This window comes from Mercenaria mercenaria, chromosome 9, assembly GCF_021730395.1.
Source record: "Mercenaria mercenaria strain notata chromosome 9, MADL_Memer_1, whole genome shotgun sequence".
Classification (NCBI taxonomy): domain Eukaryota; kingdom Metazoa; phylum Mollusca; class Bivalvia; order Venerida; family Veneridae; genus Mercenaria; species Mercenaria mercenaria.
The window spans coordinates 81414773-81433579 of record NC_069369.1 but is presented as its reverse complement, the minus strand read 5'-3'; the positions used below and the strand labels follow the sequence as shown (position 1 = coordinate 81433579).

Sequence of the window (18807 nt, the reverse complement as noted above, 5' to 3'; positions counted from 1 at the left end):
ACCTCTCTAAAGGCCATATTTTTCATGAGATCTTCATGAATATTAGTGAGAATGTTCACCTTGATGATATCTAGGTTAAATTCAAAACAGGGTCACATACCTTCGAAAACTAGGTCAATAGGTCAGATAATAGAAAAACCTTGTGACCTCTCTAGAGACCATATTTTTCAATGGATCTTCTTGAAAATTGGTCAGAATTTATATCTTGATAATATCTAGGTCAAGTTCAAAACTGGGTGACATGAGCTCAAAAACTAGGTCACTATGTCAAATAATAGAAAAAACGACGTCATACTCAAAACTGGGTCATGTGGGAAGAGGTGAGCGATTCAGGACCATCATGGTCCTCTTGTTAGATTAGTAGGTCAGAGGTCAAGGTCAGATTGGACCAGTACAGTAGAACTTTTGTTTACAGTGAGCATATAATTTCTGTTCCTTGTGCAGTTACTGAATGCATCAAGGGGGGCATGTCGTGTTCGTCGAGCTCTTGTTCTCTAAATAATTCTGTCATGTAGACATGTGTTATATAGGCTGTCTTAACTGTATATTTCTAAAATATTGCTGTTATATGACCTTTGACATACTTTTATCATATTTTCAATTTCAGGTTTATCATTCACAATATGCAGCCAATCCATTTGAGACAATGTCAGAAGATGAGATAGAGAGATACAAATGGGAAGTTGAACACAGAGAACAGGATGGTTTAGCCACTGTACATGGTAAGTCTGGGGAATTTTTCTTTCTCGACTGGTTCTGGCTTTACCTTGGAATGATGAGGTGAGGGTTGAAGAGAGGAAACAAATTAATATCCAAAAATCTTGTGGGTATAATTTCCCTGAATAAGTTTGTTTAAACTTTCACTTCAATGTGTAGATGTATTTTTGAAGGTGCCATAATTAAGATATCTATTCCTGATAGTACATGTTTACTGTTAATGGGCAGACATCTATTTTGAGGAGGCCCATATGTCCAGTTAATTTTCATTTTAACCTTTAGCCTGCTGGCAGCAAGTGATTCGCCTTTGTGACCAGTGCAGACCAAGAAGAAAATTTTCAGTGAACACCCCTTCGAATAACAAGTGGTACTGCTCAGATTTAATGATAGACCAGTCAGTTTTAGATATTTAGCTGAGGAAAGGTTTAAAGAAGAAAATAAAAGAAATCTTGAATTGCAGAAGAGCAGCTTGAGCCAGGTCCAGAGGGCAAGCTTATCTCAACAGAAGAGAGGCTCCAGCAAATACAGCAAAAGGTAGAAGAATCTGCTCCAACTGTGGAAGTCAGTGAAGAAGGTGTGTAATTGTCTTACTTGAAATAATATATTGATTACCTCCCTTTGATAGACACAGCTTTTCCCCTTGGCTAGCAGGTCAGAATGATAAGTATGTCATTGACATGGGTGATGATGTGCCACTTAAATGTTGTAAAGTTAGTTGTACAACACAGGGTTCTTGATAACAGAAGTATCTTGTTAGACCTGTGATTTGACAATCCTGCATTGATGTTGTTGCATTATACTGAAGTATTTTAACACATTGGCTAGTATCATACTGCTTTTCAAAGTATATTAACCTTCTCTCATTACCGCTTATGTCATATTTCTGTGTTTTCCATTTTCACGGCAAATTCAGCTTACACGCTATCATCTTTGCAAAATATTGTTTGAACAAGGGAGATTTAATCTGACCCAGCCTCTGCCATGTTAAATTACTTCCAGTTTGAAGAAGCATAAAAAATCAGCTCCCCAAACATTTTTCAAAAGGAAACGAAAATGATTTTTAGAGTTATAACTGTCTTTATGTTTTGAAGAGCTTTGAATTTTCTTTCGGAGTTAAAAAGACATTGAAATTTCAAAAGGATTTGACAGAAAATCTTCCGAAAAAATAATGCAGCAGACGAATGTTTTGCCATTTTTCGGCGAAATACTTAAGTCCCCTTTGTTTTGTATTGTTTTCAATCAGGTTTGAATTTGTCAAGGTACTATTTGTACATGTTTAGTGTAATGTGTTTGTCATTTTGTGCCCACCCAACATTTCAGGCCACGGAGAAGGATACAGAGTTAATGCAAGTGAGTGACTGTCATTGATCATTGGCGCATGTTTCATTTATACCCCACCTACTCATTGTCATGTTAGATAGTCATTCATTGTGTAATTACCTCCATTCAACACGACTAATGACATGTAAAGTATATGATATATACACTAACATTTGGGTGTAAGCAAGAGGTTTCGGCGTTCGAGGAAAAAGGATATTAATTTGTAAATGTTATATGTTTGTCATGATGTTTTATAACATTTAAACCAATGATTTTATATTTTCCTAGATAAAACAAGTTGAAAATGATTTTTTATGTTTTACGTAAGTTATAATGTTATCAAGTACATACAGCATTGGTATTCATGTATATATATTTGAAGCATCAATAATACATTTAATCCTTGCAGTTCTAGAACACATACGTGTTCATGAATGTTTGTCAGTATTAATGAACAAAATATATTTTTGAAGGTCAAGGCTGAAAACAGTTTTGATCTTCCTTTGTTTGTTGTTTTTCGAACGTTTTTCATATTCATTTGTTGTTTGTTTGTTTTTTAATAGACCAGGTTGAATTTCTTGTTTGTGCATTTTGTATTGTATTGTATTAATTCTTGGTGCATTTTATTGTATTTCTGACGTTGAAAGAAAAAAATTGGAATTAGAGACGGAAAGGAGAAATTATATGTTTTTTGGCAGACTATTTGTCTAAAAGTAATGACTGCTTTCTTTTATTATTTTTGATAACACTAAAAAATATTACATTTATTCAGCTTCAGAATTATGATGAAAAGGGGATTTAATACATGTTAATAGTTCAGTAACACCATTATTTTGCATGTGTTATATGTTATATTCTTTAATTTACACCATATTGTGCATGATTGTGTTTTAAGAGAGCAACAAACGTAATACCCGTGGTTCGGTGGCATCTAACAGCGATGCCTCGTCAGCAGCCTCACCTCCAACTTCTCCCACATCGCCAACAGCCCAAGGTTTGTATCCGAAATATAATCGGAGAATTTCCACAAAATATCGCCATCTTTTTTTCTCTGTCCAAACTTGCACAGAATTATTACTCTACAACAATTAAAAACTAAGCATGCTGGTAGTTGCAGTGTAACCGCAATGGGTGGAGAATGGCAAGAGCTTTGATTGTTCCCGTCTGAAATGACATTGTATTTTGTCATAGCTATTATATATTTGCACATATAGCATTTCCTCTACACTGCATAAACCTTTGCTTTCATTTCTTGCTTTACAATTAGAATAGAACATTTGCAGTTTTATATTGATAAAGGCAGCTTAAAAGCTTTTCTTAGGAAATAGTTGCAAAAGTAGTAACTCAAAATTATAAATTTATTCCATGTCAATGTTAAGTTAATTCAAAATTCTTAACAAACAGTTATGTTGTTTATCTACCAGTGGTTCGCAGGGCGAAACGACCAACGCAAAATCGACCAAACAGAAATTCAAGGGAAACAAATGTGGATGAAATTCTTGCATATTCGGACAAAAAATCTGAACATAGGAAATCACGAGAAACTTGTATAGACGATATTATAGCAGAACACGATTTATCTGGCGATTCGAACATTGACGATATATTACCAGATCGTAGATATTCTCGCATTTCAAACGTGGATAGTATAGATGATCGTCAATCAAATATATCAACTGGTTGGTAGGAGTTGATTCCCTTTGGAGTGCTAGTTTCGTGGTGTTGTGCTGTTTCTCTAATATCCTGGTAGAAAACATTTAGACAGATCCTCCTACACTCGTGTTTAAATGAGGCACATACTTAATAATAATTTTCGAGTTAATATCAAAATGAAATTACCACACGCACTTTCTAATACTTCCTATTTGTTTCTGACTGTCACTTTTTGAAGCACCAACTTTCACTAACTGTACAATTTATTGCAACAATTTTTTCTGTGGAATATTATATCTGAGTATTGGATATGGACTTCACTTAATTCCATTCTATGAGACTATATTGATAAAACTACATCCACTTTCTCAAGAGGCTATATATAAATGAAAGCATGTTCTCTGTTTTATAGAGAGTCTAAAAAAAAAATAACTGGTATTTTAAGTCTCTTTGTGCTGTTCAGTTATAAAAAGAAATTTTAATCATACTTTAGTCAAGAAATGTAATCAGAAATCAAGATCTTTTTTAAAATGTTCAGACTAGCTTGAAATGTTAACCATTTTCATATTAGATTAACTGTAACACATTGCTACATTTAACATTGCCATATGTATAAATTGACGACAGTTGATATGAAATAAATACAGTTCTGGATTCAGTGAACTGGTTTTTAGACACTTTTTACAAAATGGACAATGACAAGTTTTGGCTTTTACAATTGTTTTTCCTGTAACATTCTAAATACTGTATTATTCGATAGAAGAATACTGTTGGGTAAAGTTGCCATTACTTTCGACATTTACACAGACTTTTTTCAGGTTGCGTATGCCCTCCTATATGAATACATATTAGGTTCAGTTCAAGAATTTTTTTGTGCCCAACCTCCCCCCACCCCCCCCATGAGTGGTGGGGGCATATAGATTTGGTCTTGTCTGTGCATCCGTCCGAAGTTTGTGATGCACCTAGCTCAAAAGTATTTGATATAAATTGATGAAACCTTGCATGAGTCTTAACCATGATATGAACTTGCGCACCTCCTATTTTTCATCTGGCTTCGCCCCCTATTTCCAGAGTTATGGCCTCTGAAATAGTCAAAAATGCACATTTTCACCTTGTGACACGCCTAGCTCAAAAAGTATTACATATAAATTGATTAAACCATGCTTGAGTCTTTATCATGATATGAACTTGCGCACCTGCTATTTTTTTGTCTGCCTCCGCCCCATATTTTCAGAGTTATGGCCCCTGAAATAATTAAAAATGCACATTTTCACATTGTGACACATCTAGCTAAAAAGTATATGATATAAATGGATGAAAACTTGCTCAAGTCTTTATCATGTTAAAAACATGCACACCTTTTATTTTTTGGCTTGCTCCACCCCCTATTTTTAAAGTTATGGCCCCTGAAATAGTCAAAAATGTTCATTTTCACCTAATTATGTGCCTAGCTCAAAAAGTATTTGATGTAAATTCATGAAACCTTGCTTGAGTTTTATCATGATGTGACCTTGCACACTTGGCATTCTTCTTGAGAATCTTAGCGCTAATTACAGAGTTATGGCCCTTGAAATAGCCAAAATAAAGGATTTTTTGTTTGTGATGCTCATAGCTCAAAAAGTGTATGGCGTAGAATAATGAATCCTTTTCATAAAATGTTTGTTGAGGTTATACCCCATTAAGACTGCAAACATTTGAATTATTGCCCCTTATTTTTTACAAATGTACCAGTGGGGGGCACACCCTGTGTCCTACAGACACATTCTAGTTTATACAATGGACAAATTGTTCTTTGAGTCAACACTTTAAGAACACGTTACATAATGTTATAAATGCTGCAGCAGAGTTCACAAAAGAAGAGTTGTGCAAATTTTATTTCAGAATGGAAGAGCTGTATTTTTACATCTGCTGTAAAACAGAAATTTGAATTAATACAATTTTATGCTTCATTACACAAACAGCTAGTTTAAATGTGAAAGACTAGTGCTTTCTAATATGGAATATGTAAAACTAGTAATATTGAAATATAGTAGCTGCATAAATATATATGTACCCTTTGAAATATTTTAAGGATTGGGTTTTGAAAAATTGCAACATTGTCGGCATGGATACGAGAAAATGGCACATTTGCAAATGATCGTTTCAATTCTTTAACAAAGATGGAATATGACACTTGCTTTTGTGTCTGTTGAATACCTACTATTAATGACTTTGAATATGTCACAGTTTTCTGTGCTGTCTTTACCAGTAAATTAATATCTATTTTAGGAATACTGGTGTATATGTATATATACTTATTATACAGAAAAAATATATATTGTCGTATATTAGACATACAAATATATATTAACCAGTTGGCAAGGGAAGTGCACATATACAACTATTGTTTGCACAAGCTCATTATTTTTACAGGCACCATTTTGCATTTTGAAAGCATGCTTCAAGTTAAGACTGAATAATGTATGCTAGAAACGTTTTTTTTTTTCTTTACCTGTTTTAACAAGAGCAAAATACTGCTAGTAATTTTATTGCATGAGAAAGTTGCATACATCCATCCAGACATTATATAATTTGTCAGGAGAAAACTGCAAGTAATAATAGCATGACGTTACATGAGTCGGACATAAATACGTTTATTATAACAATTTAACAGTGGGATGATTCATAGTTATGAATGAATAATTTTATACTGTCAATGTTGTGCATTTTTGAGTGATACTTTCATGTCCACATGTCAGGAACATTCTAAATATTTCAAATTCATGACGAAAATACAATTTTTAGCTCACCTGTCACAAAGTGACAAGGTGAGCTTTTGTGATCGCGCAGTGTCCGTCGTCCGTGCGTGCGTGCGTCCGTAAACTTTTGCTTGTGACCACTCTAGAGGTCACATTTTTCATGGGATCTTTATGAAAGTTGGTCAGAATGTTCACCTTGATGATATCTAGGTCAAGTTCGAAACTGGGTCATGTGCGGTCAAAAACTAGGTCAGTAGGTCTAAAAATAGAAAAACCTTGTGACCTCTCTAGAGGCCATATATTTCACAAGATCTTCATGAAAATTGGTCAGAATGTTCACCTTGATGATATCTAGGTCAAGTTCGAAACTGGGTCACGTGCCTTCAAAAACTAGGTCAGTAGGTCTAAAAATAGAAAAACCTTGTGACCTCTCTAGAGGCCATATATTTCACAAGATCTTCATGAAAATTGGTCAGAACGTTCACCTTGATGATATCTAGGTCAAGTTCGAAACTCGGTCACGTGCATCAAAAACTAGGTCAGTAGGTCAAATAATAGAAAAACCTTGTGACCTCTCTAAAGGCCATATTTTTCATGGGATCTGTATGAAAGTTGGTCTGAATGTTCATCTTGATGATATCTAGGTCAAGTTCGAAACTGGGTCACGTGCTATCAAAATTTAGGTCAGTAGGTCTAAAAATAGAAAAACCTTGTGACCTCTCTAGAGGCCATGTATTTCATGACATCTTCATGAAAATTGGTCAGAACGTTCTCCTTGATGATATCTAGGTCAAGTTTGAAAGTTGGTCACGTGCCATCAAAAACTAGGTCAGTAGGTCAAATAATAGAAAAACCTTGTGACCTCTCTAGAGGCCATATTTTTCATGGGATCTGTATGAAAGTTAATCTGAATGTTCATCTTGATGATATCTAGGTCAAGTTTGAAAGTGGGTCATGTGCCATCAAAAACTAGGTCAGTAGGTCAAATAATAGAAAAACCTTGTGACCTCTCTAAAGGCCATATTTTTCATTGGATCTGTATTAAAATTGGTCTGAATGTTCATCTTGATGATATCTAGGTCAAGTTAGAAACAGGGTCATGTGCGGTCAAAAACTAGGTCAGTAGGTCTAAAAATAGAAAAACCTTGTGACCTCTCTAGAGGCCATACTTGTGAATGGATCTCCATAAAAATTGGTCAGAATGTTCACCTTGATGATATCTAGGTCAAGTTTGAAACTGGGTCAAGTGCCTCAAAAAACTAGGTCAGAAGGTCAAATAATAAAAAAACCTTGTGACTTCTCTAGAGGCCATACTTTTCATGGGATCTGTATGAAAGTTGGTATGAATGTTCATCTTGATGTTATCTAGGTCAAGTTTGAAACTGGGTCAGCTGCGGTCAAAAACTAGGTCAGTAGGTCTAAAATTATTTAAATCTTTTGACCTCTCTAGAGGCCATATTTTTATAGGATCTTCATGAAAATTGATCTGAATGTTCACCTTGATGATATCTAGATCAATTTCGAAACTGGGTCACGTGCGGTCAAAAACTAGGTCAGTAGGTATAAAAATAGAAAAACCTTGTGACCTCTCTAGAGGCCATATTTTTCATGAGATCTTCATGAAAATTAGTGAGAATGTTCACCTTGATGATATCTAGGTAAAGTTCAAAACAGGGTCACGTACATGTACCTTCGAAAACTAGGTCCATTGGTCAAATAATAGAAAAACCTTGTGACCTCTCTAGAGACCATATTTTTCAATGGATCTTCATGAAAATTGGTCAGAATTTTTATCTTGATAATATCTAGGTCAAGTTCAAAACTGGGTCACATGAGCTCAAAAACTAGGTCACTATGTCAAATAATAGAAAAAACGACGTCATACTCAAAACTGGGTCATGTGGGAAGAGGTGAGCGATTCAGGACCATCATGGTCCTCTTGGTTTTTTTTACATTTTTGATTTGTGTACTACTGTCAAATCATTCAGTTTCTTGGGCATAAAATTTTGTGGTTTCTACAAAAATGACCATTTCTTGGGGACTAGAATTCCTGGATTTTCAAATTTTAAAAATTGGGAAGTTTGTTTGGTCATTGGGATTAAATTTCGCAGATTGACGAAACCATGAAATTCACGAAATTTAGTCCCTCACGAATATATATATGATTTCACAGTGTATTGGTATAAAATTTTACATGTATACCACAGCCCATTTCAAATAATCAGGTCCTGATTTTAACAGTCTGGTTTTTGAAATGCCAGGGTTGTAATTCTCTTAAAATGACACAAAATCTGTTTAATTTTTCAAATGTATTAATCTGAATACAGATGAAAATAGAGTTTTCCTGACAATGAATGTTGTATGAACACACCCCACCGAGTATTGTAATGTTTTACCTGGTATTGTTGTGGTGTGTATAATATTGCATGTTTGTTGTGTTGCATGATTCTAACAGAAGCCACCAGCCCAGCTGCCGCTCAGTCCAACTTCCAGAGGTCCGAGTCAGCTAGGTATCCACCCAAAAGTCCAGAACGTAAGTTTTCTATACAACCTCGATACCAGAAAGTTCCAGTATTGAAAAGTAAAACTGCATTATCTTTGATTGATATAAGATTATTGATAAAATCATACATATCATTGCATATATTATGAAATTAAATTGTAAAATTTATAGTCATGTAATACTTAATAAGGGCATTACATTTGAGATAAATTATATACAAAAAAAAATCAAATATCCTACCTGTAATTGAGCCATTGTGGAGACGGTAGTCAAACTAAGCCCGAACTGGGATTCAAACCTGCAGCAGTTGGATCAGGGATCTGACGTTCTGTACAGGTACCTCAGTATTTTCGCAAGTTGTTGAAAATAAACCCCATTTTGATACAATTATTGAAAATGCCTAATTAAGGATGCAAGAAATTACTACCTTTTAATTGTAGTTTTACAGTAGATTCTCTGTGATATTGTGTTTATGTTGTGATGTATTGTTAACCTTGGTTTGTTCTGCATGCTGTACCTTCTATATATTACCTTGCCAGTTATAGACGAGTTGAAGGCCAAGAACTTTGACAGATCTAAGTCAGAGCGAAAAGCTAAGAATAAAAAAGGTGAGATAAAAATCACACAGGAAACAGGGCACTCACTGGTGAAGGTAGTTAGTTTGTAGGAATATATCATAGCCAAGATAGGCTAACCTTATTAAAAATCTTTTTAAGAGAAAATGTTCAGATTATTTTATGTCAGACGGATATATATGTAGATTTTCAAGTGAAAATTGACCATTTAAAGTTAAATGTCTTAGTGGTAAAAATAAAGAAAAGTGAAAGCAATTTCTAGCTCTGTCTTGAAAGCGGCTTGTTTTGGATCTTGGTGTAATGGAAAAACTTTTTAACATCCTAGTTACTAGTATTGTTCCATTATTACAGTACAAGGCAGGTAGTGGGAGGGGTTAGCTAGTGGGAGGGGCTGGTTTCTCTGTTTTTATACCTGTGAGTTTTGAAATTACAGAGAATGATCTGCCATTACCCTTCTGATTCATGTAATATCCGACAATCTTATTTTATTTAAGGTAAATGGTGATAGCTGTACACAAGTGGAAACGGGTTTATACTGGTTCAGACTCCAGAAACTTGCATGATATTACATAGCAGAAATACATGTACTGTTTAAAGATATTGCGTTAATCTCAAACAGTAAAGATGATAATTAATTGATTTCTTATACATCATAATCATTTTACTAAACTTACCTTTAAATAGATTTGCTTTTGTTTTATCATGTTGGTTTGGGCTAGTTTTGTAGTACTTTCAGTTCTGCTTCTTAAAGTTAGGCTTATCACCCAAAACAAAATGAAAACTCGACACCTTAGGAATTATTCCATCACTAACTATGTGGTAATTGGGGTGCGCATATAGTGAAACGAAACATAATCATAGTTATCTCTCTTTCATTTACTTCTTTTCAGTGGAGTTCTACAGGTTTTATTATATTTTTAGAGAAGAAGTTGCAATTATACAACAGTTACTTTTACTTTTAATATTGGTTGCATTAGCAAATTGGTCTAACTGCAGCTATTCTGTAGTTTGGGAATTTTTCCTGAATTTTGATATACATGTATTGCAATGTAAAGAAGTTTTATTTTACAATTTCTTTTTGTCATAAAATAGATTCTCTCTGTATGAAAAATCCCTTTAAATTGAAATTGAAAGGAAAATTTAGCCTCATGTTTAAGCTTCGTGTAAAACAGTCATTTTAATACAGAGGAGTCTGCTGTAGATCGGATGATAATTGGGATGGTTTCCCCATATATTTATGACCAGAGCAGCACGGGAATTCAAACAGCTCCCTTGATATTAAGCAACATTATCTCTAACAATATCATAGGCTTTTTTGCAAAGTTTAGCTCCAATATGACTTAACTGTTTTCTATAAATTAATGTGACGTGAAATTTATACTATCTGCACTTTTACTAGATTTAACAAATATTTACTTTTTCAGTTAACACTGCACGTTATATTCTCATATGTATACTTATATTCAGCTTAGAGTCGTGTTGGTGCGACTTACAGCAAAGCCAGACACAACAATTATTTTACAGTTTAGAAGAAATATTGATTAGAGCTATGTCCTCTGTGCAGATTTGAAGTATTTACATAATGTTACATGCAACCTGAAGCAGTTCAGACAATATATATTACATCTTCTATTAATATGCAGGAAGCAGGAAATGAATTTCCTGCATTGTCAAAGAAAATCTACGATTTTAACCATTTTTTCTAGATTAACAACATGGACACTAAGATTATTCAGTCATGTGACACACTTGTTTTCTTGAGAAAGAAATGCTCTTCATCGTTACACACATTCTGCTATGATTTGAAAAGTCGGTGGGGGGGGGGGGGGGGGGGGGGGGGGGGTAACAATCTACTCAACAAATTGTAATAATAGTCTATTCAATAAATAAAATAAAATTGCGGGTGGTAGTTCGGGCAGCAGCACCCGTAAAAATAATGTGTATTGATTGAATTTGTGTACTGGTAAAGAGCAGGTATCCCTTGTGGTTTTTGTGACACTAAGTTTATAAATATCTACATACATATAAATATCAACATATAATACACAGTAGTTCCAAGACACTTGATTGTTGTTTGGGTATGTGTTTTACTTCTGGTTTCTACCTTACAGAGAAGGCGATGAATGGGGACGATGATCAGATGAGATCACCGGCCAAGTCAGACACGCTCCGGTCAACTGATAGCGCTAGCGGTGGAGAAACTCTGGAGGAACGTAGCAGTAAAGAGGTAGGGGACCCATGTCAGTGTGTCATATCTGTGTGAAACATATTGTGCATTGCCAGTAGTAATCATATATGGTTTAGATATTGGTGGGTACTGATGTAAAAGGAATGACATTACTTTCACATCATAATCTTGTAATGGTAAAAAGAATCGAGTTTTCATCTAAATTTAAAAAAGCTCATCTTCAAAACATTTGCAACACGTTCAGTGGAAAACTTCTATTGGCAGCAGAAGTTGGTTGTGAAATTTGAGATCATTTCAAAATTTAGATCATTTCTGTAGAATTGAAGGGCTCATGTGAGAGTCTCTGGACCGTATTTCAAAATTTAGATCATTATTCTCATGCATCATTGACAGCATTTTATGAGTCACAGCATGCTAATTCAAAGACATAAAACATATCATGTTCTGTCATCAAAATTCCATTTCCATACAAATGTAAAACTGTAGGTGTTTTATCCTTTTACAGCAAATCAGAAGGATATAAATTTAGTGAATATTTTACTGCTATTTAAAAGTGCCGCGCTTTATTGTCATGTTTAGTTAGCTTTATGTGTGACTGGCAAATTTCATTTTAATGCTGTGTGTTGGTGGCAGTGCCTTTCAGATGATGCCTGCATGATCATGCCTGACCTAAATTCTATACACGTACGCAAAGCAAAATGCACAGCAGACAAAAAGCAGTATTGTTATGTTGCCTTTGTTTGACTGCAATTGGTACTGCAGTAACTTCAGTGTTCTAGAAAAAAAATAATATTTACTCTTTATCTGTAAAGTGCACACGTATTGCCAGTTTGACTCTGTTGGTTGTTATATGTAGCACTTTGTGATTGCCTGTAAAGAAAATGACAATACTTTCATATGTCTGTATCTTAGAACCATTTCAAATGTCTGTATTTATTCCCCCTGTGAAGGAGAGAGGGTATACTGTTTGGTCCGTAGACCATTTGGTTTCTGATCAATAACCAGAGAACACCTGGTCTAACAATGAACAAAATTCATAGGGTAATTGCCTAGGTTAGGAGATGACCTCAATAGTTTTGGGGGTCAGTAGGTCAGAGGTCAAGGTTACAGTGACCCCAGAGACTGAAAAACTTTTCTGCTTAGTAACTAAAGGAAGCTTTGGCCTACATTGGATGATTGCCTTTGGTCAATAGATTATCCCTAACCTTTTGAGAGTCAGTAGGTCAAAGATCAAGGTCACAGTGACCTTGAGACTGAAAATGGTTTCCACTAAAAATCTTGAAGATCATAGGGCCTATTTTGCCTTCAGACTACATAGGATGATAGCCTGTGGTCAGTAGGTGACTTCTATTGTTTTTAGGGTCAGTTGGTCAAAGGTCAAGGTCATGATGATATCTGGACTGAAACAGACCACCATTGTTGGGGAGGGGTGCATATGTGTTTTACAAACAGCTCTTGTTCAAATTTTTATGTCTCTGAAATTATTGGAAATACCTGTGTCTCTTAGAACAGTTTCAAATTTCTGTATCTTAGGGATTATTTCATGAATCAAATTTTTTAGCTCAGGGGAACATTACAATTTTCTGTTCCATGAAGGAACATTTGAAAAAAAAAAAAAGACTAGGACCATAAATTTCTGTATCCCTGAGTTTTGGAATATGTATTATTTGCTGGTCGGTGTAGATATGAAAATGGAACTGAACCATTTGTCCATTACCTGTTTGTGCTGCATGGTATCTGGCTTCTTCATTGTTTAGCACACTGCAATAATATATCGTGTTTAAGAGCATGATAAAATCCAGAATGTGTCAACAGTTACAGGAGCTTTTCCTTTGTAATATAAACAGTGTTTTGTTAATTTGACTTAAATACTCTGTTGTATATGTCCGGTAGATAAGTTGTAGTAATTAATGCAGAAGAAATGGTCAGCACAGAAAAACTAAATTCATAGATACAGGAAAATTTTCAATCACAATTTCCACATAAATTGTGTAATCTGAAGGCGAATTTGTTTTTAATTAAAAAATTCTCTCTGTTACAAACTACTGTTTTGATTTTGTTTTGATAATTTCTTTTAACCAAAATTTTGCAAAGTTGTAAAAGATGTGGACTCTTATAATAATATGGCATGTTATTAAAAAATTGAATTTGTTTTCAGGGTTCACCAACCAAGGAGCACCCATCACCAACAAAGGAAAAGAAGAAGAAGAAGAAATTTAGAATGCCATCTTTTTCAAAAACTAAGAAAAATAAGGAAAGTAAAGAAAGTTCAATTTGAGTTTAAACTTGTATAATCCAGTGCATAATGCAGACAACTTAATAAAGTCGTGATAGTGAACATTTATATTGTATATCTCATCAATGATTGGACAGTCACAGGGTCAGAGGTCAAGATTCACCAAGATGATTGGTCAGCTGCTTCAGACCAAGAAGTCAGAGTTGAAAGGTGAAACCATGGAATGAATTGTCATGGAGACAGCCAGTCAGAATTGTTACACAGTCATTTGGCGATTTCTCTAGAATAGATGTAATTTCAGAAAAAAAATAGCGACTGTGGATTATGAATAAATACATTGCACCCTGAAAAAATATTCCAAATTGTTTAAAATAGTCGTCTTGAAAGGTGATCAGGAGAAAGTGAAACTTTTACCCAGCATTTTTAAAATTTGAAAGGATGCAAAGATAATTGACCTTTAAATAGCTGACTGTTCAATAAGATAATACGTGACTCGTTCAATTTTTTTTTAATTTTTGGTAATTTTTGGGGATTTCGGACTATAGCATGCAATAGAAGCCTTAATGTAGGATTTTTCCTCCTTTTTTTTATTTTGCTTGCCTACTTGTTCAATTTATTTTTACTATTTTATCATCAAGACCATTTGTGTAAATTCATCTATATATCATAGTTATGGTAATTTTATGTTTAGTTCATTTGCATAATGGATCTTCCAGGTTGCTTGTAGGCTTATCATAACAGTAGAAATTATAGAGTAATGTGCAATACTGCTCTATCTGACTGGTAGACTGTGTCTGATTGTGGTAGACTATGTCTGATTGTGGTAGACTGTGTCTGATTGTGTGGCAGACTGTGTATGTTGTAGGCTATCTGACCATGTCAGACTGTATATGATTGTAACACTATGTCTGGTCACACAGTCTGATTCTGGTAGACTTACCTGACTGCAGCAGATAGAGCAGTTTAGCACCAGTTCTTGAAATATTTGTGACTGTATGGACTTTTTGTATGCACATGTGCTTTTTTTATGAGGAGGACAATATAATAGAAAAGACTAAGAAATCATATTGCATTTATTCGGATGTATGCAAAGGAAATGTGCATTTGTAAATTGTTCAGATTTAAACAAGATGTTATTGTTTGTGAAAGATACTCCAGAACATACAACAAGATATGACACAACTGAAACTCACTGCAGTGTGAAAATATACAGTCAAACCCGTGGCAACGACACATTCTGACTTACAAAGAAATTGAATTGTGGATGTTACAATATTTGTTTATAGTGATCAACAAGCAGTTGCTATGTAAATGTTTATGCTGCTGAAAGTTTTGACTTTTATTGAAGTATTTCACACGTGGAGGCCCAATTATTAATTCTCATTTGTTTTTGAGGCCTTGCTTGTCTGAAAGTTATATAAATGTACAGAATCATTCAAAGATCAAGCCTCATTTCTTTTTCTTTTTTCGCTTTTTGATAAATGAGTCTTCAATAGATTTTGAAGTGGCTGGCATTTGATGTTTATTCATAATATGAGAGATTGGCTAGAGTTGCAGGGTGGATTGCTTCCCCTGATTGCTTGCATCCTTATAACACAGATTTATATGTTGTCACAGCAAAAAAGGTCAGGATCTGCCATTTTAACGTGGCTGGATTACTAAAGCCATTTTCACTAAAATATTCTTTGAAGTGTGTCATTATGCTAGAACTTGGATGAGTGAAATTGTTTTTGTATGTTCTCTATCAATACACACAAAGACTTTTTGTACCATTTCATTTTAATATCTTGCTTCTAGAAAATAAGAGGTTCGGTCTGTAGATGACAGGTTGGCTGTAACAGAGTGTAAACGTTTGTATTTGTGAAGTTATGTACAATGGTTAGCACCATGTAAATCAGTTAAATTACTATAAAACATGTAGATATTGTAAGTTTATAGTGTCTTAAATTTTTTAATTTTATTGTCTTTTGTTTTTACAAATAACTGTTGTTAAAGCATTATTGTTAAACGTTGCATATTTTCTCTGGTGTTTTGCTAGGGTTACTTTATTCCACATAAATGTAGAAAAATAAACTATTGTCTCGCAGGTTAAGGTAGCAGATACTTATACTGAAATAAGATGATAAAGTAAGTTAGCGGATACCCATACAAATATGTTTTATAAAAATTTGGGATACATATATGGAACTTACAAGGGGAGAAATTCAGGAAATAAACTGTGATTTTATAACATTTATTAGGGGTATCTTACTACCTTAACCTGATAGTGCTTTAAATAGTGCCTATGTACATACAACTTTTTCTGAGTATAATGACTACTTAACATTTACTCTTTTCTGGTTTGTACTAACTAAGAGGGCAGGTGCATTATTACAAGAAATTGAAATTGTAGATAATGTAAAGCCTTTTTATATGTATGTGAGATAGAAAGTTTTCATGACCCCTAAACCTCTTACAACAGCGAGGTTGTAGCATTTACATTTTATAACTTTTCAACAGACATTGTTAACAACCTAGGTTACAGACAGAAAAGTACTTTAGATGAAAATAAAAGATTTTCTTCCTGTAGGTGTGTTTTCAACCCTTGAAATGTGTGTTGCAAAATTGGATTTGGGATGAGATAGGAGAGGGGGGAGTGTAGTGGGGAGGGTTATAAATAGGCTGTGATTCTAGAAATCTTTGTAGTCATTGTTACATTTTGTGTTTACAGGGTTTTCTAAAACTCAAAACAAGGCAGATTGTGTTTTGCTAAACAAAGTACATGTTTCATAGTATAAACCAGTAAATTTCTGCTGTTATTGCACAGGATAGTCAAAACTGATCTTATAACAAAAAACATAGTTCTTATTGATCTTACAGGTTATAGTAAATTCCCAGTGATTCACTTTATACTTCATAAATATATTTAGGAATGAGGACACTTGTCTGGTGTTTTGAATACAATGCCTCTTCATATACATACATGTATGTCCCTAGACACGTTTACATAATAAATAACCAAATTTTGTCAAGCTAGTGCCATAAATTTAATACCCATATTGTACGTTTCATACACAATTTATAGAAAATACAGCAAATATATGTATATTGTGTTTAAAAACATTTTATTCGAGAACAAGCAAGCTAAAACATCAACATTTCTAGTGTCAGCAGTACTCAAAATATGCTTAGTGCCTTTGGTTAATTACCTCTTAAAAAGGCATTGCTCAAACATCCACGGCTTTAGAATATGATGAAAGGTTTCTATGGTAAGGTATTTCATAATTTCTAGACAATTGGTAATAATTTTTCACGGGAAAGGTATACATATTGAAGCAAATTACTTGAATCCTATTTTTTACAAACGGATTAGTGTCCTGATACAATATTTTGAACTAGGGCAGTGATTCTGGTCAACATTTTCCCCCAACTGTAATATATATGTATTCAGATATAAAAGGATATTTATGGAGAATATATATACATATACAATATAAATTTTTAAGGCCATAGCATTTTACGTCCCAAAGTTACATAGAGCATAAGAATTATTGTACTTGTGTAATATATAAGTCTTGTTATCCAGTGTATGTGTACTTAAAAGTACATATAAACTCTTTTATAAAGTGCAAAGTTATGAGTCTCAAATTAGTCATTTCATATAGAATCGCTGCTTGAATTGTATGTTTATATAATTATTATGTAAGTGTAGACGTTATATGTAATATCAGTGTACACGTGTATGTTCATTTTTTACGTGTAAGTCATAATTAATTCATTTTCTTTATACAATATGATTGGACATTCTTTAATCTACATTAGTTAATATAAACATATACAATTGAGTACACAGTTATTTATTTATTACATTATTTTAGAGTTGATATGTTACCCAATTTCTTTTTCTTCCCTGACAATTATTTAAACTAGGTTTAACTGTTAGTTGGAAATGTTGCAGTTTTTAGGCATTACCTTTGCCCCAACAATGATAAGAATTTGCCATGCACACTACTGAAGCTGAAAATCAGAGAAGTTGAATTGAAAACAAGTTCCTATGTTGTAAATCTAAATTTGGAGACCAGTCTCAAATCTCATGCATCTGATTGGTTGTTTTTTAATCAAAATTTGAAATTGACCAATGGCATAACTGCATTCTTGACTGGTTCCAAACAATAGAACTTGGGGACCCATGTCTAGAAGTTGATTCTCAATATTTTTTGTAATCAGAGCTAACAAGAAATTTTCACAGATCATGAATTTCGTATTTTCAGTGTTTAATGCACTGCAATTTTGTACATGATTTAACACAAACTGTAGGATTATTTCAGAATTGCAAAGACACCCTATACACTGTCAATATAACTGTTGTATATTTCACTGTTTCCTTTATGTACTCTATTTTCTATGAACCATATGTGTTTCAAGCTTATAGTAAGCCTATGTACATGCTGTGTCCAATAAAAACAACAAATTCTCAACAACTTCTTTTGTTGCTTGTCTCTTTTTCAATTACTTGCAAACATGTATATAGATACCATGGCTTGGATAGTCAAATAGTGGCCTTTATGTGCAAGGTGTTTGTATCCACAGGTAAAATTGCACTTTAAATTTTATATTAGAAATGAAACTAGTGCTCCTACAATTCAGAGGGGCTTTACAAAGGTGCACAAGTCTTCTTCCTATGAAAAGCTGGAAAGTCGCCATTGTTGGTGTGATGTTAAACCCCAAACAAGAGGGCCATGATGGCCCTATATCGCTCACCTGAGTACCATTGCTTTAAACAAAATCAAAAAGAAACAATTCTTACAAGGTACAGATATGTCAAAATACACCTAAAAATTGTGGTACCATCCATGTTGTACCACAGAAAAGTTGTCTCAGTTTTTCTCTGCGGCCAA

General features: G+C 34.0%; 1 protein-coding gene across 17 annotated transcripts in view; it reads left to right on the top strand.

The window, feature by feature from the left end:
• The window catches only part of LOC123547589 (gamma-adducin-like), a 70667-nt gene extending 52277 nt beyond the window's left edge, over nucleotides 1-18390 (top strand). For 5 of the 17 annotated variants that reach the window (XM_053551867.1, XM_053551864.1, XM_053551869.1 and 2 more), the window contains 9 exons: nucleotides 608-722; nucleotides 1178-1291; nucleotides 2038-2067; nucleotides 2933-3031; nucleotides 3462-3716; nucleotides 8884-8961; nucleotides 9471-9539; nucleotides 11618-11733; nucleotides 13853-18390. In XM_053551867.1, coding sequence (XP_053407842.1) covers nucleotides 608-722; nucleotides 1178-1291; nucleotides 2038-2067; nucleotides 2933-3031; nucleotides 3462-3716; nucleotides 8884-8961; nucleotides 9471-9539; nucleotides 11618-11733; nucleotides 13853-13972 — 996 coding nt within the window. In that variant the 3' untranslated portion in view covers nucleotides 13973-18390. Of the gene's footprint in view, nucleotides 1-607; nucleotides 723-1177; nucleotides 1292-2037; nucleotides 2068-2932; nucleotides 3032-3461; nucleotides 3717-8883; nucleotides 8962-9470; nucleotides 9540-10000; nucleotides 10080-11617; nucleotides 11734-13852 lie in introns of those variants that run through there. The other 12 variants (XM_053551868.1, XM_053551871.1, XM_053551870.1 and 9 more) reach the window with 12 other exon arrangements.
• Nucleotides 18391-18807: the final 417 nt, after the last annotated feature.